The sequence below is a fragment of the Embiotoca jacksoni genome, unplaced genomic scaffold (genome assembly GCF_022577435.1).
Source record: "Embiotoca jacksoni isolate LCO1_2020_lvr unplaced genomic scaffold, fEmbJac1.0.p SCAF_22, whole genome shotgun sequence".
Lineage (NCBI taxonomy): Eukaryota > Metazoa > Chordata > Actinopteri > Embiotocidae > Embiotoca > Embiotoca jacksoni.
The window spans coordinates 2,862,003-2,887,352 of record NW_027185363.1 but is presented as its reverse complement, the minus strand read 5'-3'; the positions used below and the strand labels follow the sequence as shown (position 1 = coordinate 2,887,352).

The 25,350-nt window shown below is 40.8% G+C and overlaps 1 protein-coding gene across 3 annotated transcripts in view; it reads left to right on the top strand.

Annotated features, from left to right (window-relative positions):
* LOC138202907 (ephrin type-B receptor 1-B) overlaps positions 1-24,235 on the top strand; it is a 156,592-nt gene extending 132,357 nt beyond the window's left edge. For all 3 annotated transcript variants that reach the window (XM_069157268.1, XM_069157267.1, XM_069157266.1), the window contains 7 exons: positions 612-859; positions 2,193-2,408; positions 12,749-12,898; positions 17,160-17,353; positions 18,489-18,644; positions 19,936-21,410; positions 23,724-24,235. In XM_069157268.1, coding sequence (XP_069013369.1) covers positions 612-859; positions 2,193-2,408; positions 12,749-12,898; positions 17,160-17,353; positions 18,489-18,644; positions 19,936-20,044 — 1,073 coding nt within the window. In that variant the 3' untranslated portion in view covers positions 20,045-21,410; positions 23,724-24,235. The remainder of the gene's footprint in view (positions 1-611; positions 860-2,192; positions 2,409-12,748; positions 12,899-17,159; positions 17,354-18,488; positions 18,645-19,935; positions 21,411-23,723) is intronic.
* Positions 24,236-25,350: the final 1,115 nt, after the last annotated feature.

The window sequence follows — 25,350 nt, the reverse complement described above, 5'->3', positions numbered from 1 at the left end:
TTGAACATGCCCTTTTCCTTGGGAGCAGACACATATTTTTTTTACAGTCTTGAAGGCATGCTGATACCGTATGTATTTGATCAAACAGAGGCTAAAATAACCTTGGTAATGCGGCTGAGCCTGGAATAGCTCCTAAACACTGGCCTACCCAGCAAGCTAGGTGTGAGGAAGTGACAGAGATAGGATAGGGGTAAGGATGCAGGGTGACTAACTAATTAAAGATTTCCGTTTTTGTTGATTTCACTGTGTGGTGTCTCTGCAGGACACCAAGGTGGTGATAATTAATCAAATGGGTTCCAGATATTTACCAGATTGTGCTTGCCTGTTATTCTTTGATTGGGGGATATGAAGAAACTTGGCAGTCTTTTAGGATAGATGACTCCTGTGAGTCAGAGGAACCACACTGTTAAGAATGTCTTGAACAAACAAGAAGAGTCTTAGACAACACTGAGCATACTTGTTCAGACTAAATCAAAATCTACAGTATAATAGCAACTTAGGTAATTCTGCTGACAGACATGAGATACCACAAAACTTTATAAATTAAGATGTTTTGTTCTCATCAACTCGGAGCTGTAGTTTGATCGTGTTTCGCTTCTGTTTCTTTCCAGGTGAATTTGGGGAAGTTTACAAGGGCCGTTTGAAGCTGCCTGGTAAGAGGGAGATCTATGTAGCCATCAAGACCCTGAAAGCCGGCTATGTGGAAAAGCAAAGGAGGGACTTCCTGTCTGAGGCGTCAATCATGGGCCAGTTTGACCACCCAAACATCATCCGTCTGGAGGGTGTAGTCACAAAGAGCCGTCCGGTCATGATTGTCACAGAGTTTATGGAGAACGGTGCCCTTGACTCCTTCCTCAGGGTGAGTGATTTTTTTTTTGTGTGAAAATATGGATGCACAATGCCATACAAATAGTTATATGGGGTGATCCAAAGTCCTAAATGGGAGTTGAATGGAAACTTAGCATTATGGGAATGAGAAGCTAATTGGAGGTACATTGTTAAACAATCCCAGAAAAGGCATTCATGCTAAAAATCCAAATCCTAATTCAAATTGAAATGAGCCGTCTTAATCTATCCAGTGCCAACAGAGAATATGTTTCATGACAATGAACATGATTTCAATCATTCTTAATTTGAAAATGTCCACACTATCTAGCTTTATCAGCCTTCAATTCCTCTATTAATGCCTGGAGCTATTAATGGACTCTTCACTCCTCCTTTTGTAGTCAGGATTGAGGGGACATACAGCTTAATCAATATTCAGCTCGCTTTTTTTCCCTCCCTCAATCTCATGGATTGGTGTTCTATTCCACTTTGATCTAGGGTGGGTTTAAATGGACTCTTTGAAGTTGGCTTTGCTAACCGCCACATCCGACTTGTGTTTCCATCGATCTCTCTTACCCTCTTATTTGTTACTGTGTTTCTGGGGTTCAAAGCTTGCTCTTCAGAGCATTCACACAGGGGTAAGGGCACCATGCCTGGATGTTAAAGAGATGGATGCCTGCCTGCCCGAATGGAACAATGCTCTAACACCTACAATGCGTATGATTGGCTTCAGTAATCCATTTTTGCTTATCTATTACAAGTAGACACTTCCCCTGGACATTAAGAGAAAGATAAAAGCAAGAGAGGAGCTCAGCTTGTTGATTTTCTAACGACAAAGGGTGACCAATAAACAATTCAAAACAAATGAAGGAATGGACAAAAAAAAAAATCTATCTCAAAATAAGTGAGTGACACTGTGTCTTGTCTCATTGTCTGCTACATGCGTGTACCCTCTGGTTGGGGTTATAATTATATACCGCAAAGCTTTTCTAATTCTAAAGGAGAAGAGCAGAGTCCCACTGATCAGCATTAAGGACGAATGCATTTGTGAAGACAACATAATTTCGGTAAAATACATCACAGAACAGTCCAAACATGTAGTTCATTTTGCACTGATATGTCCACCAAGAAAATCAGGTTCAAAGAATAGTAGTCTGGAATATACCAAGTCAGACATTTTTAGTCAACATAGTGTCTTTGATTCAGTGAAGAACCAACATAATTTGTTCATTACCATTAAATGCGGTTATGTAAGCATTTACTGAAATCTCTCCATCCTCCAGCTATACTCATTTATGCTAATCGTGGCAAAGATATTATATCTAAATAACCAACCATTTTCATTTGTTTTCCACTCTATCCCGCAGCAAAATGACGGTCAGTTCACTGTGATCCAGTTGGTGGGAATGATGCGTGGGATCTCAGCAGGAATGAAATATCTCTCAGAAATGAACTACGTCCATCGTGACTTGGCTGCACGAAATATCCTCGTCAACAGCAACTTGGTGTGCAAAGTATCCGACTTTGGCCTGTCACGCTACCTACAGGATGACACCTCTGATCCCAGCTACACTAGCTCTCTGGTGAGTACTTGTAATACTCATCTTTTCTATTTTGCTCGAGTGCCATTAGTAATCTCTTTTACTCAAATAGACTTTGACCGCATGTCATTTAAAGTGTCCAAACTTCTTTATTTTTTTCTGACATGTACAGAAATCGAAAAACCTCCTCAAAACAATCGCCATACCACTCGACACCGACACTGTCTCATTCTTTTTGAAGGTCTTAGAAAACTTTTACCTTTTCAGTGCCTTTCATTTCATGAGCTGTCATTCTCTCTTCTTCTTCATCCTCCTTCTCCCTCTTTCCTATACTCTGCAAGTCACGGACCGGAGGTCTGTCACATCTTCATTAGTGTGGAGACAAGCCTCCTCTGGGAAGGCTCCCTCTCTCTCGTTGGCATGCCCAGAGTGCAGAGAAACCAAAGGGCATTGCAGCCTCTCCAACTGACATCTCCCACCCCTCCTCTCTCGCACTCCTCATTCATTATTACTGGGGCATCATGGGAGGCTTTGGCTCCTCATTAACTCCTCCACACTACAGATCTGTAATTATTAGCAGCCATCGTTAGTTCATCTTCAGCCTCTCCTTGTCCTAATTCAAAACACACTTTTACGCCCTCGTAAACGCACGCCGAAGGTCATTAGGACTCCCGTCGTGCCCAAGGTTGTGTGTGAGTGTTTATTTGAGTGTTTGTGTGCACATATATGCAATGTTGTGTACATGCATGTGTGTCTGTGTATGTCACGTGTGCCTATGTACGTGTGTCCAGTATCACCTCACTGACTCTGCTTTAAGACCTTGGTGCAAATTATTATTATTATTATTTTTTTTTTCCCATTGGGGCATCATGTGTTGCTGCCTTCCTTTTGTAAACTGTAAGGTCCTTTGTGGGTCAAATTGGCCCACACAAGATAAAGAGCATAGTCCTATTTTATTGAACCTAAAGGCAGATTTATTTATTTGTATCCCTATGTACAATCAGCTTATAGTAAAAAAAAAAAAAATAATAAAAAAAAAAAAACCTCTATTATACGCTATTTTCATTTCACTGAGCCATGTCCTGTATTTTACCTATCCACTTCTTATTTTGGGTCGACAGTCTCCAATGGCCCAGCACTCCCCTTGCTAACAGTGTTACCTGGGAAAAGGGATTTTCCTTTGTTTTATAAAACTGCTTTGGGGTTTTTCTTCCTGAAAATGATTAATTGTATACAATGTGAATGTACAGCTTTGTGGTAGCAGAGTATATATTATGAATAAATATGAATTTAATCTGAATATATTACGCTATAAAAAGGAGCTTATTTTCGGACTAGCTTCAGAGGTATTTCGACACACGCAAAAACTTGAGATCAAAAGCAGGCAGTCAAATAGCCCATGAGTCAGTGCTACCCAGGTATGAAAGGAAAGTTCTCAAAATAATTTGTTTTCATCTAAACATAGGTGAAGAAACAAAACAATAAGACAATGTATTTTACAATGTCATTTCTCCCTCTGTGACTGAGCTGTGGCAGAAACCTCTTTATTTTAGAAATATTTTTCTATATCATAAACACACCGGCACAATAAACAGTGCAAGCCCAAGAGAAACTACCGATTGGCAGGAGGTGGTTGTCCAGGTGTGAACAGTAGCAGTGTCACAAAGCCAGAGGAGATATAACCTTGCATTGGTGTGACTGAGAGCTAATTGCTCCCCAGGAATAGCTTGCTTTGTATGCTTGACCCCTGTGGCTAAACCTTGCTGAATAGGTATTATTTAGCAACAAAGAGGAGCAGCACCTATGTTGTCTGCGCCGCTGAGCTTGCTAATAAAACAGGGTGTAAAAGGTGGGGATGGGATTATAGATTGTGGTTGGGTATTTTTGATGTTGTTTAATGCAAACTCTCCAAAGTCTCCTCGAGGGCGTTATCTGGAGAGTCCACAGAGCTGGTGAGTTTTGAAGTCTGAACCCGGGGCGCCGTTTTGATGGTAACACACACAGGTTTTTCGATGGCGTGTTTTTTTTACTGATACAGATTTGAAAACAAGCACATCAAAGCTTTGGCAGTGCTTCGCTTTCATGAGTGCTGTCTTATTATCATACGCAGGCGTCAGTTCCATGACTATTTTTGTTGTCAAATCAAGAGAGCAGTTTTATTCAGATCTCACCACATACTGAGAGGCTTATGCCATCAATATGCCAGTTCTGTTTTTAAATTAAAGTAAATGTAATCACTTAACAGTCTGCAGGCAATTCATAAAGACAAAGCTGATATTGCCACAGACTTTCGTGTCACTGTCCTTCGGATCCGACATACCCTGTGTTCTGAAGAACATGCACACAACATACATGTGACATGCATTGGGGGGAAGTTGGGGTCCATAGGTCCTCCACATGTCCTACAGGGTCCTATTTTGTAATTAAGCTATGCCTGGTTCATGTCCTTCACTCCACGACCTCTTTGGCTATGACCTGATTCTAACCAATCAGTGAGCAAGCCTGGCATTGCAGACAAGGCCCAAGGAATCAGGGAAATTAAATTGCACTGACAGGAGGTGATTTACATCGCCACCGACCTCCTCCTCGAGCAAATTAATCACCTCTTTCCCTCCACTGCTTTTCTAATTTTTGCCTGCAATTCTAGGCACACCAATGACAGTCCCTGTGGTGTGATGCTGGATGTATGGTTGGGAGGACGTGCTGGTAATTGTTATAACCCTGGATGTGAGTTCACTCTGGAGCAATGTTGTGGAGATTCAAACAGAAGGAGGCTGTCCTCCCTCTCTGTTGGCTGCTCACCAAAGTCGTGATTAATTAGGCTCACAGGACAATACTTGAACTGCACTGGTCTTGCTAAGGTGATGTGTGTTAATTAATTTAAAGACTGTGTGTGTTTCATTGCGCCAGTGGCTTTCTCCCATTTGCATTTGCTTCCCTGCTTGATTACATATACTTGGTTAAAAATCAACCCATAGGCCTGGTGAGATGTGAGTGACCCTGCTTCCCTGATAAAAGAGCAGAGGAAAGATTTCACATTACTCTCTTTATTCACCAATCCATCAATCAGAGTCATCAATCCATGCATCGATTTTTCTGTCTTTCATTTTTCTATCCGTCTACCTATGTCATTTTGAGGGTTTTTCTAGGGAAACATGGCCCTCTCAGGTTAGATGTGATTCATGACGGTGTGTGGTGGTGATGGCTCGTATGTTCTGCTCTGTGCCTTATGTTCATGGGTAAGTGAAAGTCTGAGATTTGTGCATGGTCACGGGCATTGGTTTAATACACAGTTTGTGGCAAAGATAAGAGAGCAAGTGGTTGAGAGGGAGTTTGTGTGTGTCTGCGTGTTTGTGTGGATACAGTATGTTTCCTAAATCTGGTGTGCAAGCATAGCGTGTCAAGCCTATAACAGCTTGGACAAGGGGTGTTACCCTTTTTTATTGAGAGTTCATGCCCCCAGGGCAACAGTGAGGAGGGCAGGTGTGGGTCAGGAGTTTCTGCAGTTGCCCCAGCTGACGATGTGGAAAGGCTGCCATTGCCTTGATTGTCACGAGATATGTGCTGCATGTTGTGGCTAAGTGGGCAAGTATGTGGTTAGAGGTGTGAGTTTGTGCTGTGTTCCTGGGCATACACATGCATGTCCCCTAGGTATTTTTTCTGAGTGTGTTTGTGTGAGTGTGTTTGCTTGTGTCATTGAGGCTGAGAGAGGTTGAAAGGCGAGGTTACACAGAGCCAGTAACAAAGCTCATCCGTCAAATCCCTGTGACCTGAGTGACATTCTCTCAGCTTCGCTCCAGTGCTCACACTTTGTGGACAGTGTTGCTGTTTCTGTCATTTGTCTGTTTTCTATTTGCATCCTTTGCCACTCTCAGTGGCTCCCGTGCACTTTTTTGGCCTGTCTTTTCAACTTGTCGTGAAATATTTATGCACTAGGAGGTAAGGGGACAGAGCCTCAGTGTAAACAAGCAGTGAAATGGGAACATGTCCATATGGACAGGGCCAAAAGAAAACAAAGGCACTTTCTCCTAGACTCTTTTCTCATGCATCACATTTTGCACGCACATTTTTTCCCCCTTTTTTCTTTCTGATTTGTCGTTCCCACAGTACCTTTTCATTGCCAACTCCCTCCTTTAGCTTCTACTGTATCCTGCACGTCGAGATGCCAGGTACTTATTTCATGTGTCTCTGGAATAGCATGTAGCGAGGTTCACACTCTCCTGCACAGATCCCCTACCTTTCCACCCCGACAAGTATGAGTCACCAGTGCAGTGACCAAGCATGATCCCCTACTGACTTCCCACCTGAGTGTTATGCCAAGAACTGAACCAGTCACACGTAACAAAATCCTCAACTTTCCACTTTACTCAGTTTTTCATCTCTTGATTTGGTATTTAGGACTAATTAAGATATTTCCAAGATAATTTCATTCAGATCATAGAATTTAATGTTCTCACCCTTGAGGTAAATGTAGGAACACAAAGCATCCAAATGGAAATAAATCTGAGTATATAAGAGGTATAAGAAACATGATCCATACGTGGTCCGTGCGTCACATCGGGAGCCACCATCCAAAGCACTCGACATGATTTATAACTTTTGTCATGTTTGCTGCAGTCAGTAGAAGGTGGGCATTGATTCACCATCTGTGGCTGTTTGACTGCATTTGCATCCAAACAGGATTCACAATGTAGTAAATCCTGCTCACTAAATCCATGAAAGAGATACCTTGATGTTGGTGAGCCTGTGTCTCCATAAAAGCACAGATTTTATTTGTCGGTTAACCAAAGCAGTAACTTAAACAAAGCTTTTGGTGGGCTAAATCTTCAAAATAAAAGCAGTGACATAACCACTAGGTTTTCCATATCGTTCTAATTAACCGGGCCTTCACAACTACCTTCCCAGTAGCATTAAAGGGTTTGCTCCATTTTGATAAGACTGTGATGTAATTGCCTTCTTTTTTTTTTTTTAGAAACTATGAGACCAAGGTAATGTTCTAATATTATTAGGATTGGTGCTAATCAGATAGGATACTTGCTCGGGTTCATTTGATGGTGCCAGTAGATGCTTCAAATGTTGAGGTCTGTTGGTGAGGATTTCTTGAGGTAGTTTCAATTTCAAACAAAACAGAATAAAGTAATGCGGGTGGGGACAATTATTCAAGTAAAAAGACATACTGTAGCAGGCTCTGGGAAACACAGTGAAGCTGAACTGAACTCAGTTGTGCGCTGAACAAAACATTTAAAGTCATGAAAAAGTAACTCATAAAATTACCATAGGTGGGAGTGAGTCAGACTTTTCTGAGAGAAGTTTAAATGGTACAATGGGCTACTTCTATGACATGCAAATGCAATTAAGAGAGACAAAGATACCGTCTTCGAGATGTCAAAACAAATCTCCATGGTAAGGTTGCTAAATCACCCTCACCACTGTGTAGCGTTGGTGGTTTACGGCCATGAAGGCAACAAAAATAATCTTGCATCCTTTGCCAGAGAAGCTACATTAGACTGATTAAAAATAAGCCAATGAATGTCATGATAAGGTCTGCGTTCTGCATGGCATGTGTATGTATACAGTATAAGGCATTGAAGTGGAGATGAGCGCTTTGATTTTGCAATCTGTACAAGCTGTTGAAATTAATGTTTGCCAAATGCTATACATAGCTATGGAAGTGAAATACTGCATGTGTACTATAACAGTGATTAAATTAGATTAATATCAGCAATATCTTTTTACTGGATGGTTCATTATTCTCACCTGGGGTTGACACGCACTAAATATATTTACCAAGGCAAACTGGTTTTGTTTTGTTTGTTCTATGTTGTTCAAATAAACTGCACAGGTTTCTGCTGCACCTTACAGCTCAACACAACACAGATAACTATTATCTCTATTCTAATTAAGTATTGACCTATCAGTCATACAATAATCTTTGCTCTGGAGAAGCACTAGTCAACTTTACCCCTCTTGAGTTAAACATTGAGCACTTGCTAAGCCTCACCCCCTTTAGGAAGTGTTAATACATATAAAGTTTTGCATCCTTGCAAAGAAAATTCTTAGTGTTTTTTTTAAGGAAATAGATCCTTGATTTTAGACTGACATAACTCAGTGGAAACTTCTCATTTTGCTTGCAACCTTTTGATATCCCTAACTATTGCCAACAAAGCAACTGCCATCCCTTTTAGCTAGCTAGGTTATTGCGCTAACGGTATCGTCACTATAATCAATGAGTTAAAGATGAACTGAGAATTAAATCTGGCAATAAGTGTTAAAACAGTAAGACAGCTCTGAACAGCTAATTTATATCATTTTTAAAGAAACATGTGTTACATGTGAATTTACAAATTCACTATCTTGGGTTTTCTATAAATATATGACATTTTAGACTAATTTCATTTCTCTGTTTTAAATCATATGATATGATATATATGATTAAACATACACTAAACATACACTAAAATAGTGCTGCATCTTCACTCTTGTTCTACTGAGTGGTAGGTTAATGTAACCTGAGTGGATTTCTCTTTATCGCAGCAATTATTTTTGAAATGGGATCAGAGTGGTTCAGACAGAAGGTTTCTGGCAATATGAGGGATATGTTGTTTTTTTTTAAATCTTTGTCATGATTTCTTTTTTCAGAAGTAGAGCAATCAAAGAGGGTTTTTCTGGGTAGATGATATTTTTTCATTCCCCTCTTTTAATGTGCCATGCAGTATGGAGACATTTTTAGAATGCATTTGTTAATAAAATATAAAAACAAAGACTTTCTCTGCCAAATATCAAAATGTCTGTTTGGGATCTTTGGAATGCAAAATAAAACACTGACAAATGCTTTTCTCAACTTTTGCAATACTTCCCTGTACATATGGTGAAAGATCTGTGTCCTTCTCCCCACCAGACATTCCCATGCATGTCTGAGGAACCAACATCTCTGCCACCAACCCACTTTTTTTTTGTTTGTTCTATTTTTCACCCCATCTTTCTGTGTCACTCTTCCTCTCTGCCTCTCTCTCCATCTCCTTTACTCTCCTTCTCACTCTGTTTCGGCAGACATCCAGGGCAGATCGTTGCTCTCAGGATTTCATTAAAACGATGTTGATGGAGCACTCTGCCCAGCCTAAGTAAATGTGCTCAAGTCCATTTGAGTGTGCATTGTTTGGAAATGGATTACTGAAGTTGGAGTAGTAAAGGCAAAGAGAAGAGGAGAAAAAACACAAAGAGAGGGAGATCTACATATTTGTCTTCCAGATGAAGGAGAAAGTTTATTTGGAATCTCTAAAATAGCTTCTGTGAAGTGAAAAAGCAGAGAAAAAACAAAACGCTGGACTTTTCTTTTTCAATTACTGCTAGCTTATCTGGGACATTGCTGCATGTTAGTGACAACTGTTCATTGTACTGTGACAGGTATACATGTCCAAGATTTTACTTCACTCTGCATCAGCATGTCGGTGACAGTCTACAAGAAGTTATCTGGCACATTGGTGGATTCATAGCTCAAGCTATTGCAAAGACATGACAGGTGTTTCATATCCGAGCAATATTTTTCGGCATCTGTGCACACACACATTACCAAGCCAAGGGACCATAACAGACACCAGTAAATGCTCACATTACCTGACCACCAAATGTTTATTATCCTTCATCATTCAGCTCTGGCTGTCATAGGAACACACTTGTCTCGCCATGATACCTCTTGACCTGACAGTCACAGCACATCTTTCCAGTCGCGCTTCAGACGTATCACTAGCTGTCACAGGCGGTCACAACCAGGTGAAACAATTCGCGTAGTGTGATCTTGCTCCAGTGACATAAGGGTGACGGCACACTCCCGTGTCGGCTCCAGCTGTTCTGGATGGGAATTTTGTGTGAAAACATGGTTGGATGTGTCGTCCGCGAGCATGCGTCATGTGGCAAGGGGCTAAAAGGAAAACAACCCAAATTTTCTGATGTATTTTTCTGATGAAGTTTAGTGAATATAAAACACACAGTATATGGTAAATTGTTGCACCTTCAGGGGCCCCTCGCTTTTTCTTCCTAGTGCCAAAACATATCAACCAGAAAATAGACCCACCCAGTTTCGCTGGGAAATCGGACACTGTATGTCACACACTTTATTTATCACAGACTGAGTTTTGTGAGGTATCACTAGATATCATTAGAAATCACTCCTCTCAGGCTTCGAAGTTCTGCGGCTGTAGTGTCCGTGCGGTCTGGCTCGTCTACACACACTTGGAGTCCTCTGTCTGAGATCATAGGAGTGTGTGAATTCTACTTTAGAGGCAATATTTCACTTCACGCCAAACAGAAAACAGTTTGTTCCTTTTTCAGTAGCCAGTACAATATAGCATATTCAAAGTCCTCTCCCCGTGCTTCAAGGCTTCACAAAGCACTTGCGCTTTTGTGTTGACATTAGGTCTGTTTTAATTCCCATCATCACTTCTGCTACCCCTCAAATCATTCCCCATGGCATTAATGCTTTTTCGACTGAAAAAGTCAAGACTTTTTATTATGTTTTTGCCTCGTTCCCTGTATGCATGAGCTGTTCAGCTCTTCATGTTATTAAAGCAGGATTTTGGCAGAGCTATCACTGGCCCACAGCAGTAATTACTAAAGGTTTGCGTAGCTGCCTCTGACTCACTTGCCTTAGAAATGTTATTACTAAAGTCTGTCTCATTGGAGGCGCACAGGGAGCTTCTTGTAAAGCCTGTGTCTTTGCTCAGGCCATTCCAGCGACACTTAGCTCATATCCCAACAGGGTCCTGGGGCATGAGACCAGAAGTACAAAGTGAGGATGGGAGCGAGCAAGTAATGACAAAGAGAGGGTGTAATGGACAGCGTTTTGCTTGGAGCAGCTGTGTTTTTTTTTTTATTATTATGCTTTTATTTCTTCATTTTTCATCTCACGTATGGTCATCCAAACAAAACAAGTGAAATGAAGCATTGCCCCTGACAATGTGACTGATGACGAAGAGGAGGATTGGTCATTTTATATTGTTGGAGGGTAGATATCTGGCTTGTCTGCGCAGTTCTGTTGCCCTCAGACAGAAGAAAGGGCAAGAGAAAGTGTCCTAGGGTCTCAGTGTAGATGAAACAATTCAGATATGAACTAGTGTGATATATGAGAAAAACACTAAAGTCAGTGGGGCTTATATAGACTTTATTCAACTATTGATCTCTTCCTCTCTGTATTCTTTCTTTCTCTCTCATGTTCTCTGTCTGTCACACACTCACACAACATCACACTGCACCAATGCCTAATTCCTTCAGTGCTTCATGTCGTTCTCTCCACTGTGATGTGAGTGTTGCCTCTGCATCCTGCAGGGTGTTGTGATCCCTATTCAGGGTCAGATGTTAAAACTCTGCTCAGGGTCGGCAGCATATCCAATGTCAAACCATAAAGAGGGGCTCATTAATGAGGTCAGCTTCTCCACCTCTGCATTGCCACACAACACAGACCTACAATGCCTGATAATAATACACAGTTGTGCATAGATGTATAAACCTGTTTATGGTTATTCTTGTCTTATTCTCAAACATACAGTGAGCCCGCAGAATGGAAACACTCCAAAAAAAAAAAATGCTGTTTCTCATTCTCCTCAGTCATCACTTGTTTCTCTATTTTTCTACCCCCTTCCCCCTCTCCCTCTGACTCCTCTTCCCCTCTCGCGTTCTCGGAAAGCAAGCAGGAACAGGGTGGTTTGTGTAGGTTTCTCTCGGGTTTGTTTCCAACAGCGGCTTATCTGCAAATGCTCAGGTTCAGCTAATTGGCATTATCAAGCTCAACTCAGATATAACGGGTGTTATTTGGGGGGGAGGGGGTGTGGGGGATGTGGGAGTGTTTATGTGTGTCTGTGCGTGCACACACTCATCTCTGTATGTGCATGTGTTCCCAGCTGTGTCTGTATATATGTGTGCTTGTGTGCTTGTGTGTGTGTGTGTGTGTGTGTGTGTGTGTGTGTGTGTGTGTGTGTGTGTGTGTGTGTGTGTGTGTGTGGAATTTTGAACAACCGCCTGTCAATTTCAATCAACAGGACGCGTGGCATGCTGGAGGCCCGGGTAGCCCAATTACAGGCAGACACGCGCGACGTATGAGCCGAAGCCCAGGCCTGTCTTTCCTCTATTCAAACAGGGGTGTGGGAGAGGACACACTAAATGTAATGTTGTTCGATGACTGTTGAGAGCAGCTCCTGAGACAGACGCAGAATCTGTGCATGTTTTGGCTGCTGGTCGATTGATACACTAGGCAAATGAGGGGATAAAGAGTTAGAGGGATGGAGTAGGAAAGTCGAGACAAGTGCTCTGGTGTTTAGGGTAATGTTCTGAAACTAAAAATGACTCTCGTTTCACCGTCTGCCCCTTTGTTCCTTTCTTTTTTTCTTCAGGGTGGGAAGATCCCAGTAAGGTGGACAGCACCAGAGGCCATTGCTTACAGAAAGTTCACCTCGGCCAGTGACGTGTGGAGTTACGGCATCGTTATGTGGGAGGTGATGTCTTTTGGAGAGAGGCCTTACTGGGACATGTCCAACCAGGATGTAAGTGCTTTTAACTATTAAGAGGCTGTATAGTCATAGCATTATTTTCTTTTGAAAAAGGATATTGGGGCAGGACATTAGACATTGGGTGATCTGCAGGGTGTCACATATGGAGAGAAAGGCAGTTTTGTATGATAGGACAGGCAGGCGTTAGTAAATGAGTGTGTTAAGCACTAATTCACCATGAACCAAAACTGAAGATACACCTTTTTTAAGAAGTAGCAGTTTTCCGGGAGGTTTAAGTGCCCATTTCATGAGAATTTTAGGAAAACATCATAAAAAAAGGAACATTTAAATTGGGCTTCATCATTTTATCAACTTCCATGGCATATAAAAAGAAAATAACTTTGAATCTGAATAAACAGCCTCGTTAAATAGAACAGCTATTTCCGTACAGATGTGGTTATACTGTATTCACTCCATAGATACGCAATCAAGGATAACTCATACGAGAGGAAGCTATAATAAATCACACATTTATTATCAGCCCCCCATCTCATCGCATCATCACTAAAGATGTCCTTGACTCTGACTTTGAAAGCAGACTTATTATGGGCACCATCTCACACTATCCCCTTTCCTTCCTGGCCAGCTTTTGAAAGCAGTGAATGATTGCTGAGAGCTCTGCTTTGTTCCCCATGTCCGCTTGGACAAGGTCCACCTCACAGGCACCAACACAAACACACACAACCGTTGGATATAGTCCCGTACTATGAGGTCTCTCTCCCTAAGCTGCCTTAGTGAGACAACTAGCCAACCATCAGGCTCTATGGACCTTACTCCATAAGGACCGTCCAACCCGGCAGATGTTGCCTCAGTGGGCCAGCAGCAAACACTGCCTGGTGGGATTGGCACCACTCAGCGTGTCCGGCTGCTCAGTCCACACACTTTTATGCACTTTCCTTCTCCATTTTGCATCCTCTCACACACCCACATAAACACGTTAACCACTGTCGCTTTAAATTCCTCTTGCTTTATATTGCATCAAAGCCGTGCTCTATAGCTCCTCTTACCCCCTCCCTGCCTCCTCCTCTCCTCCATATGCACTATTTGTCAAGATTCTGCTGAGTTGCACTCGGCTCTGGGGTGGAGTTGGCAACCTACAGCGCAGCCCCTAATTTTTAATGATAGGATCTTTTACACATCATTTTACATCAGAATTTTATCTCAGCTAAGAAAAGATTACATCTACAGACAGTGTGGATATACAGATACCGGTGAGCATTAGGTCCATCACTGTGCAATGCAGCATTCTGGGTAACCTTTAGTAAGGATGCAGCGCTATTTGTTCCAGTACCAAAGCACACTTGTGATTCACAGTTTAGTTTTGGCTTGTTTCTAAAGTTGTGTAACCACCGTTCATACAATGGAAAGTTTAAACACAGTTTCCATTGCTTTAAAATAATAAAGGTTACAATATAATAATCTACTTTCAACACCTGTTCTGGATTATTCATCTTCAATCACATCAAGTTCCTGCAAATATTTCAGAATAAAAATACAAGATTTCTGTCTACTGAAAGGCTAGAGGCCTTTTAATTTGAAACAGATACTAGAAGTGTTGGGTTTGTATTTACAGCATGATGCAGTAACTTTACCAGGGCAAACCTGAGCAAAACAAAAGAAAAGCAAACATTTGATTTCCTCATTTGGAGAAATAAATTGCCGAAGTGTCTTTCCGATACACGGCGGCACTACACCTATGACCTTTAGTTTTTGTGGTGTCTGAAGTAGCTTCCTAACAGCAGGTTAAACATGCTTTAATCTCATCTATTCAATTTCATGTAATTGTTTGTACTTATATTATAAACCATTCATTATAGCTGGCAAAAAAAGTGTGACTTCCGCCAAAGTCTCAAATCTGCCTCAAGGTCCGATCAAACTTACAAAACACTTGACTCTTACTCTGACTACCCTGAAACTCTCAGTCTTAGCTTTTCTCTAACAATGCCAGGACAGTTTGAGAAGCCTTTAAGAGACATGTGTCAAGAGGCTGTTCCTCACAGTGTTAATTATATGCAATCTGCCCATTCCCCCATCGAGTCCTTTCTAGCTTGACACTGCCTCCAGTCGCCTTTCCCTCTTTCTCCTCGCTCTGTCCTCCAGGAGTGACATGTGATTGGCTCGAGTCAAGAGGAAGGGTCAGCCTGAATGCAAACTGTCACTAGAGTGACCAGTGAAAGTGTTTCTATAGCGGTGGTAGTGGGGTACTGCCGGGGTTGTTGTGTTGAAGCAGTGAGAAGTGTGCCATAATTACAGAGCGGATATGGTTAATGTAATTACTCACTGAAAACTCAGATTAGTGTTTTGTTTTTAATAAAGTACTTCAGTCACTTTTAGACCAAACAGCTCTGGGGACTTCCTGAGAGGAACTACCCCCTGTGGAGCTCCCCGGAGAACTACAAACTTTTAAGGGCTTTTTTTTTTTTTTTTATATCCGCACCGCCGATAAAAGCACTGAAATGATATAAGCTGGCCGATGGTTGGCAACATTTCCTCTGCATAACATACAACAGCAGTCCATCTGCTTTTTTTCTTGTTTGAAATTTTTTTTTAGGGCAAAGAATAAAGGGATGGTGTGAATTGTTCAAGTGGGGTTGTATGAGGTACTTATCAATAGTCAGTGTATTAGTAGATGGGGGTCAGCATGTCCCAGTTTGTAAAAGCAGCCAGCTATACCTGCATGGAAGCTAAGCTATGTACTGCTGTGGACAAGGTCAACAACAAAATGTATTTCAGCCACGTAAATAAAACCACACCTTAAAATATCAGTTAAAGTATACTCTATTTTCACCAGTTTACTTTGTCTTCAGACAGCCCTTTCCCATGGGCGAACTGAGGCCATTACATCGCACTCTTCAAACCCACCTGACTCCATTGTAAAAAACTGTAATTTTACCTCGCAGAACACAGGAGTTACTGATCTCCTGCTACCTCAATTGTGAGCTAGTTTGTGCTATTTTGTGACTTAGCTGTTTGTTCAGATCCAAATTGGTCCAATGGTAAAGCAGAGAGCCAATAACCGCACATTTACATCAATGTAGTCCAGAAAGTAACTACCCTTAAAGTAGGAGCTAAAAATGTACCAGTGAAACAGATTCACTGGTACAAAAACATTTACTGTAAATACGTAGAAAACTGCACTCTCCAACTGGCTGCACAAACAGGTAAGGCACATGTCAGTCTCTCAGATTCATGCAACCATGTGGGGTATGGATGAATAGGTATTGACCTTCATCTTATTTTCCTTGCTTCAAAACAGTGCTGCAAAGAACTGACTTTGGTCTTTGCAGAACAACATTATTACTGATCCTGCATTTTCTCAATCAAACTAAAGAGTATTTTAATATTGTTTTAATGATGATGATTTAATACTGGCATACCTACCTAAAGCAGTAATATAAAGTGAGTGTGTATTAAAAAAAATTAAACAAAAACATAACTTTGAAATTATTTGAAAAGAGTACTCCAGTAAAGGACAAGTACCACCAGGCTAAAAAAAAAAAAAAGCAGCATTTCACTGCCGCAGCTGGTTGAATGTTTCAGGTCTGCTTTTCACCTCTGATCAGATTGAGTATCACTGCTGTGCATCAGGTCAGAAAAACATGAATTTCCAGGGGGCGTTGAGTTACTCTTTATGCTATAATGTTAGATTCATGTTTGCCCCCGTAAAAGGCAAGTCTGGCTTCTTATTTTTGTAATTTTGGCCATCCAGTGGTAATAATAGCATCATAACATTGTCAAATGCTGATATTTAGGAATGAATTCTGAATTAGAAACACAGTAACAGTAAACCCATTGTAAAAAAAACTGTAATTTTACCTCGCAGAACACAGGAGTTACTGATCTCCTGCTACCTCAATTGTGAGCTAGTTTGTGCTATTTTGTGACTTAGCTGTTTGTTCAGATCCAAATTGGTCCAATGGTAAAGCAGAGAGCCAATAACCGCACATTTACATCAGTGTAGTCCAGAAAGTAACTACCCTTAAAGTAGGAGCTAAAAATGTCCCCCAAAAATGTCATTCTAATAACAACAATGGTTCTCAGTTCCTGCAGTGCAGACACAAAAAAAGTGAGAACTTCCTCCAACAGTTTGCCAGCCACTTCGTAGAGAATTACTATGCAGTAACTGACAGAAATGGTTTGTAATTAATGTTTGTACCTGATATGCAGTGTACAGTATATGATGTGCAATCATCAGTGGTCTTAATTTCTGCATAGATATCATCTTAACTAACTCCTCCCATCCCATCTTCCCTAGGTGATTAATGCTATTGAGCAGGACTACCGTTTGCCACCTCCCATGGACTGCCCCAGTGCCTTGCATCAATTAATGCTGGACTGTTGGCAGAAAGACCGCAATGTACGACCCCGCTTCACCGACATCGTCAGCACCCTGGACAAGATGATCCGTAACCCCACCAGCCTCAAAGCTGTAGCCAACATTCCTGCAGTGTAAGTAAAAACACTTCATACCCAACATACACTTTTACCCAAAAGTTGACATTAAGTACACACAAATATGCTTTTCATCTCTTTATATATACAGTTTTTACATAAACAGTTTTTGCACAAACTTACCCAGCATGTACATGTTAATTTTTTTTAATCCTCTCATAAAATAAGCATGAATTTATTACTGTTGATTGCATCAAACCTGAACTTTTGCCTCCCAAGAATTTGTTTTTCCCCTCCCATCTAACCCCTATACCGGCTCGAGAGAGTTTCACTTTTTTACCCAATAACGAGCAAAACATGTTTTTAGAAAATAAAAATAAAAACTAAACATATGGAAATGTCTAATTTTAATATTTAACACATATTCCGAATGTTTATTTCTCAATTTGAGACACCATCGGTACTTATTTGTTTTTATTCGGACTGGATATGATTTTTGCCAGTTTTGGACACCTGATTTTGGACAATTTCAGCCACCTTTCCGCAGAAATCCTCTCAAGCTCAGCCAGATTCGAAGTGGTCTGTCTGTGAATTGTGAGCTTCAGGTTTCTCCACAGATTTTCCAGGCTTTGGCAGGGACACTGAGAGTCATTCAGAGACTAGTCCTGAAGCCACTTGTTTGGCTATGTGCGTTGGGTTGTTGCCATGTTGCTAAAAGTGAACTTTTGGCCCCATGTGAGTTTGAGTTTGAGTTTGTGCAATGGACCATTTTTGTCTTCAAGGTCCCTTCTGTATTTTGCTCAGTTCACTGTTTGCTTTTTTAATTGTGGCAGGCTGCCAAATATTTGACTGAGAAGAATCACCATTGCATGCTTCATTGTAGGGAAAGTATTGGCCAGGTAATGAGTGGAAGTCAAGCAAGAAATGGAGGTTTTCACTCACAATACCAAATGTCTTTTACATTTTTTGTTCTTTCATAACATTTTTAGATAGATAGCTGCCAAGATTCACATAATAAAAACTCTCTCTCTCTCTCTCTCCCCTTCTGCGTATCATACATCCTTTCACACCCACCCACGCAAACACCGATACCACAGTTACTCTCCATCTCTTTAAATCCCCCTTGCTTAATATTGCATCAAAGCCATGCTTTACCTTACCCGCTCCGTCTACCTGTTTTTCTTTCCTTCAGCCCTTCTCAGCCACTGTTGGACAGATCCATACCTGACTTCAACACCTTCAGTTCAGTAGAGGACTGGCTCGCTGCCATCAAGATGAGCCAGTACAGAGACAACTTCCTCAACTCAGGCTTTACCTCCCTGCAGCTGGTGGCTCAAATGACCTCAGAGTGAGTTTGCCTGCTTGCGTGCAAATGAAGAGTTCCAAACCCATATGGCACTTGATGGGCACACTTCGATAAAATGACTCAGTGTCAAGATCATGTATTTTTAGCATCAACGTACCGAGTGACTCAACTCGCTCAGTGACTGCATCAAGGTGAAGCCTGTGTGGATGATAAAAATACTCATTACAGAAACTAACATACTGACTGTGGTAAGAATACTTACATCTGTGATACTTACGCATTATGACTTTTATCTCATAACTAATGGTGATGGGTCATGAGTTTAAAATAGTCATTAAATCATACAAAAAAAATCATATAGCTTTTGCAACTGTTGCCTTAAAAGACAGATGTCCCTTGTTTTACCGGTGGATGGTAGTGAAGTATTACTACTGTCCGAAGGTGGTGGTAATGCTCCCAAAAGCTGTTTGCCAACCGCCATTAAAACTCACGAGAAAGAGACGAAAGACATGTTACTGTCAGGTGTCATAACGTGTGCGTGGCGCTGAGATTGGATGCTACGGTACAAACAGTAGAAATACATCTTAAATCTACCAGAGCTATGCAAAGTCATTTGAGAGCAAAGCATTTGGCAGATAGTCCATCCACAGATTAACAATCAATAGCTAACTTTGTCACCAGGAAAAGTACGTTTGATGTTAGACATAATGGTCCCCATTTCAAAGTTTAATGGTATTTGTTGAACCAGAGTTTATGGTGTCATAAATTAGCATTTTCTGTTAATATTTTTTCAAAATAGATACGGATGTAAATTATTGAAATAGACATTTCTATGAGGTATATTGCTGCTGTTTATGTAGAGTGTTTCAAAGTTTGGGCCATGACATTTCTCATAACACTTGTAGTACGAATAGACACAAATATTGCACTTCATTCATTTTAATTAACAATGTTACTTGGTCTACAAATTTATGTGAAAATGTAAAATCATTCAAACATTTTTTATTAAAAATGTATGCTTGGGGCTTTGTAGCATTTATGCAGGATTTTTGCAATTCAGAGAAACATGCATTACTGAGTCTTATCTCAAGTGATAGAATTCATTTTGTAATTTTGTGTTTTCTGTTCATTGCCACTAGCTTTCCATCCTTAAATTGTGCTTTCATATATAGTGACGTTAGGACTGTAAATGCACCAAGAAATGATGGGCGTTTTTTGCTGGAATAATCGCATCATATTAAAATGATCCATTCCATCTCGCGTATGATGGAAATCTTTTCATCTATTTCTTCAAAATGTGTTCCTGCTTTTCAATTTCTTTCTCTCACTCTAGGGACTTGCTGAGAATAGGAGTGACCCTGGCAGGCCACCAGAAGAAGATCCTCAGTAATATCCAGTCAATGAGGGTGCAGATGAGCCAGTCACCTACAACTATGGCATGACTACAGGGGGCGCTGTGCCACGGAACGGGCAGCATTCACAGGACCAACAACAATAGCAGCCCTCGAATGACCCCCGATCCATCGGAACGCGCCAGAGTCGAGACTATTGTCTTAATCTAATCCACTACCATTGCAACAGGAGACCAGGGTCTACACTAACACATGGTTAAAATCTATCACACTTCATGCAATCCACACCAGGCGTTCAGGGTCCAGACTTGATACTGTTTCTCCATTTATCACGAAAGGAAGATTGTTGTCAGTTGTTGTGGTTATGAACTACAGTTCACGTCATTGTAAACCAAAATAACTTCAACAATCAGACATCGGCACTGGGAACTTGTCACAACTTCAGACTGTGGTAAAATGAGTGATATTGTACTTCTGTATTACCTGGATTAGAAGATGTTAAAATTGTAAACAGAAATGTGAGACATTTAGAAAAATGTGACCTGTGATATTACCCATACTGTCGTCAGTTGATGCAATGAAGATGCCTTGACCTGGCGAGAAATAAGTCCCAGAAGAAGAAGCAACTACCAGTAGAAATAATTAGAGGGAGAAGTATACAGGGATGTACAGTGCAGCACCATTTTCAACTTCCATATCACCTTTTGCTTGTTTAAAGATTTTTGAAAAATGTATTGTAAAGGAACTGGTGAAAATTCAGAGCTGAGTTATATTTTTTGTCTTTTACCATTTGTTGGTTTGTTTGTTTGATCACTATAGCAAGATGCCGCCCACTTGTATTTTAACTTTAACACTACCTGTGGAGTTCTGGGTGGAAGGCCTCGCCAAAGGACTTCTTAACCAGCCCCACCCAGATTCAGAGAATATAAATATGTTTATCTCTTGCTAAATATGATTATATCTTTCATAATAAACCTTCATATTGAAGGTGATATATATGAATATGTATGTACAGAAATCTGCTTGCATTTTTGGCAAAGACATGTTGACTAGATTGTGATTGACACATGCAATGTGTAGATTACTATGGTGCCCTGGTTTCCTTTGGACAACTCAATGACAGTCACAGGGTTGTACTTCTCCATGTTCCTGGGACTCGAGGACAATTTTGACTGAATCTAAACTGGAGAAAACGTACAAGGAATCATGGGGAAAAAATTGGTATTGTAGATCTGTATGAAAATTGCTGTAGAGGTTAAAATAATTGACTAAATATCCATTTACTGGAGATCATGTTAAATGTGGGTGTACACATGCTGTCTCTTGCTGGTGAGCACTTACTTGTACAGATATGTTTTATGTTCCATTTAGTTTTTGACCTGTTGTTTGTGTTGCGAGTGGTCAGCACCATCCAGAGGGGAGTGATACATCATGCCTTGGCCAGCCCAAATTCATGGTAAGCACTCGCTGATCACACAGAAAGAACACAACTTCAAACTGTTTGATTTTATTTTGGGCAAATCTAGTTATGGGTGCTGCAAAATATCCAAATATCTTGGCCAAGGCGAGATTTTCAACAAGTTTGAAATGCATGGGAGAGTAGCTAATCAAGGCACTGGAAATCAGAGTGAATCAGCATCACTTCTCAACACACTGAAAATTAACATCTGGGTTGGGGTTTGCCAACAAACGCCTGATGCCATTTTGAGGAACACAAAGACTTAAACAGCCCACATGGGCTCACTACTCAGAGTGTAACACAGCCTCCGATAGCCTGCTGGAGCTAAGCTGCTGAGTTTATCTACTATGCACTCTGACTATATGTTGTTGCCATATTTTTAGGCAAGTTGAAGGCAAATACCATGGTACTACAGCGAGTTTTGCGCATACTTATAAATTTCGCTCTAACTCTAGACTGCAGGAATTGTTTTTTTGAAATGTACTCTGGTAGTATTTGATTGCAAGATGGCTACGTTTTTCCCAAAGTATCTCATGGATGACTGGCTTTAAAATTACACCTCAGTATAATGGAAGACATTTTTTGGACATGCACATGGATGATTTCTTATCCCTTGTCTGGGAATGATGCTTTTCGATTGCAGTTTGATCAGACTTTATAAAGTGACAGTGCTTCATAAGAAGTACTGGTGGTGATGCTGTTAGTGTTACTTTTTATCTTCTGCTGGTCATTTGCTTGAGGCTCGGGGTTTGGGAAAGCAAAAGAGTTTTGTTTTAATATATTACCAATGAAGTTATGTTGAAATAATGTTAACAACAATGGCCTTTAAAAATGAGAGAAAACATTACCTGACCGTTCCTTTGGAAATATTCCTTTGACATACAGCCACGGTAGCAAAGTCTCTTAACTTGCCGTTATCATGAGCTATTGTAGTATAAATTCTTTGCAGTAGTTGTGACCCTGATGAAATCCCTTTTGGCTCTATTTGAAGAGACATGAAAGACGACAGTTCTAACCACCTTGCGTCCAAAATTAGAAATTGATGGCAGGCCCATTAACAGATTATTAAGTATATTCACCCCTCTCAAGTCATCCTCCTCCTCCTCCTCCTCCTCTGTCTGTTCTGCCCTCTCTCCCCGGCTACTACTGCTGGCTGGCAGATCTCCAGCTCGTTTATCCTGGGTGTAACCAAGCTGTCCTGAGCTGTGTCTGGGGCCAGGCTAGGCCAGAGATGGCCTGAGAAATGGTTGGTTCCATGCTTCAGTGGGCCCAGGCAGGGGTGCAAACACCTGCTAAGACCACCCTCTGACAGGCATCTGATCAGCCATGGGGAGGAAGACTGATGGGACCATCAAAAAACAAATACACACACACACACACACACACACACACACACACACTGAGGAACCCTCCGTTATGTTATTCTCACGTCTGGTTTCCAGCCTGATGCTTAATGAAGAGAGAGTGGGCTGAGACCCGACAGAGTGTGTGCATATGTGATAGAAAGAGGAGGATGAGTCAGTTTACTGGAGGGTGGGGTTGCCAGGCAGACGTGGCATGACGAAGGGATGGTTAGATGAAAATCTGAAAGTTGGTGCATTGAAGTGAATCAGTCGCATTTATCTTGCAGAATGGTTTATGTGGCAACATCTCTTTCATTATATAAATGTTAATTTCTTTGGTTTACTTTGGTAATGGAAAATACTGTAATCAAGCAACTGGTTTGCCTCATGGGCAAAATCAATTGCTATTTTTCTATTCAATTCTCCAAGTCATTGATTTACCAAGTATTCCTAAATATAATCACATGCTCCTCAAGATTGGCATAAATCCCTTTCACTGAAGCCAGTGAATCAATTTGAATGCATTAGTCCCCTATTCAGCTCAGTCTCATGTATTTGCTTTTCAACCCAAGAGCCTGTGAATGAGATGATAGAATGTATTCATTATACAACAGTGTAATTCTTTTTTTTCCCATTTGCTCTGTTTGTCTTTCTAAATATCTGACTGTAATGACACTCCAGTGTGATGAATGGAGAGGCGGTTTGCCATCCCTCTCCGTAAGCCGCTTCATATGGAAGCCATTCATCACACACTGATACAAAACACAAGAACACAGCTTGTTAAATGTTTCATGGTGCTGTAACTGTCTGAGAAGTGACCAACGATCCTTTTAGGAGCTGAAATCATGCCTGTCATTTATGGATCTGAGCAGTGGAAGCTGTGTTCACCTGACAATGACCTGACATGACTCCCCGCAAAACTAAACTCATTAAACTTCTCCATTCTCTCTTTTTTCTTTTGTTTCAGACTGGGAGGATTTACACACTTATAAAACATACACCCAGCACTTCACATTCACACACTCACCTGCGTGCGTGCACACACGTGCACACACACACACACACAGTAAACACAAAGAAGAATTTCTGTGGCCAGCCAATGAGGAGGAAGACGAGGTGGAATGGGACGTTCCCAGTCTCCCCGTCACAACCTCTCTATGTCGTACTCAATGGATGGGGTGGCTGATAGTGAGTGTGCACATGTCATTATTTGTTTATTTGTTTGTGTGTTTGAGAAAGAATGGATGTGTTTTGTGCACATATCAGACACATTTGTGTGTAAAGACATTAACGTGTGCGCAGTTACATTGTTTAAGAGCGTGAATGCTTTTTTTCTTTTTTCTTTTTTTCTTTCTTTAGTTTCTGTATAGCCGCCATTTGTAAACCGTGACAAGTACGTGTCAAGAGTTTGTAAGCTGTAACTTTCTGAGAAATATTGTACTAAAATGCACTCAATAAACGCCTTGAAAAACAAGTCAATCACTTTATAGTGTGTAACTCATTGGACTGTAATTCTATTCTTATTAAGAGGAAGTCAAGAAAGCACAGTGGAAGGGTTATTATCCAGTAACACTACTGTCAGCACTGCGCTTGACTGTGATGTCTAATGCTTGGTTTCATTATGGCTAAGGAAATAAACAGCATTCTGTCACCGCCGGTCTGTTTGGCAGCACATGTTAAAAGCCATCAGCCACTAATAAATGAGGCATCACTACCATTACATAGAAACCCAAGAAAATGACTCTCCAAGAAAAGTGACAATATTTTGACAAAGTAGAGGAAATTATCCTCCCGTCTAAAATCTTATCTGTGCCTCGAACAACATACAAATGCGCCAGCAGTTATAGTGGTCTCATAAATTGCAGTTGTGAGAGAGACTTTCAGGGCACTTCACACACTGGAAACTGTGTTGCACAGTAATGATATGGTTAATGAGGTGAGTCAAAAGATATGGGGATATAGCCAACTCTCAGCATTCCTGCATAACAGTTTATTGACTCTAATTGATTGATATTATCCAGCTTCATATTAGCAGAAAGACTGCTTTCCAAGCGCTTGTGCCAACCAGAGAGGAAGCCAACAAGACTTGTGAAACAGTCAATTTTCTGTTTATGATATTAAATAAACTGCTTCAGTCGACACTTTGTACTTCTCACTGGGGTTTATGCAATGATGTCACTAAAGAAACGGCGAAAGCTGTTTAATCAATAAACAGTGTTATTGCACATGTGGAGGTCTTTGAATTAAAAAGTATATATGAAGTACATAAAGTATACCAATGTTTGAATACTGTATCAGTAACCAGAGTACAACAACGTAATACAAGTTGTGAACTCATAATCGTATGTAGGGAAAAGGAAACAATCAAGTAACAAAACTAAAAGTATGACTGTACTTTTATAACTAAACAACAGTTGGAATATTACTGACATATTAGTGGGTAGGAAGCATTCTACCACTGCAGCTTATTGAAGTAAAGCTAATTTAACTGTCTTATATTGTGCTGATTAGCTCTGACAAATCTTACAAATACAAACAGTTCTGACAAGTTGTACCAAAAACCTTTGTATTTAGGCCTGTGTTGAGGTGCATAG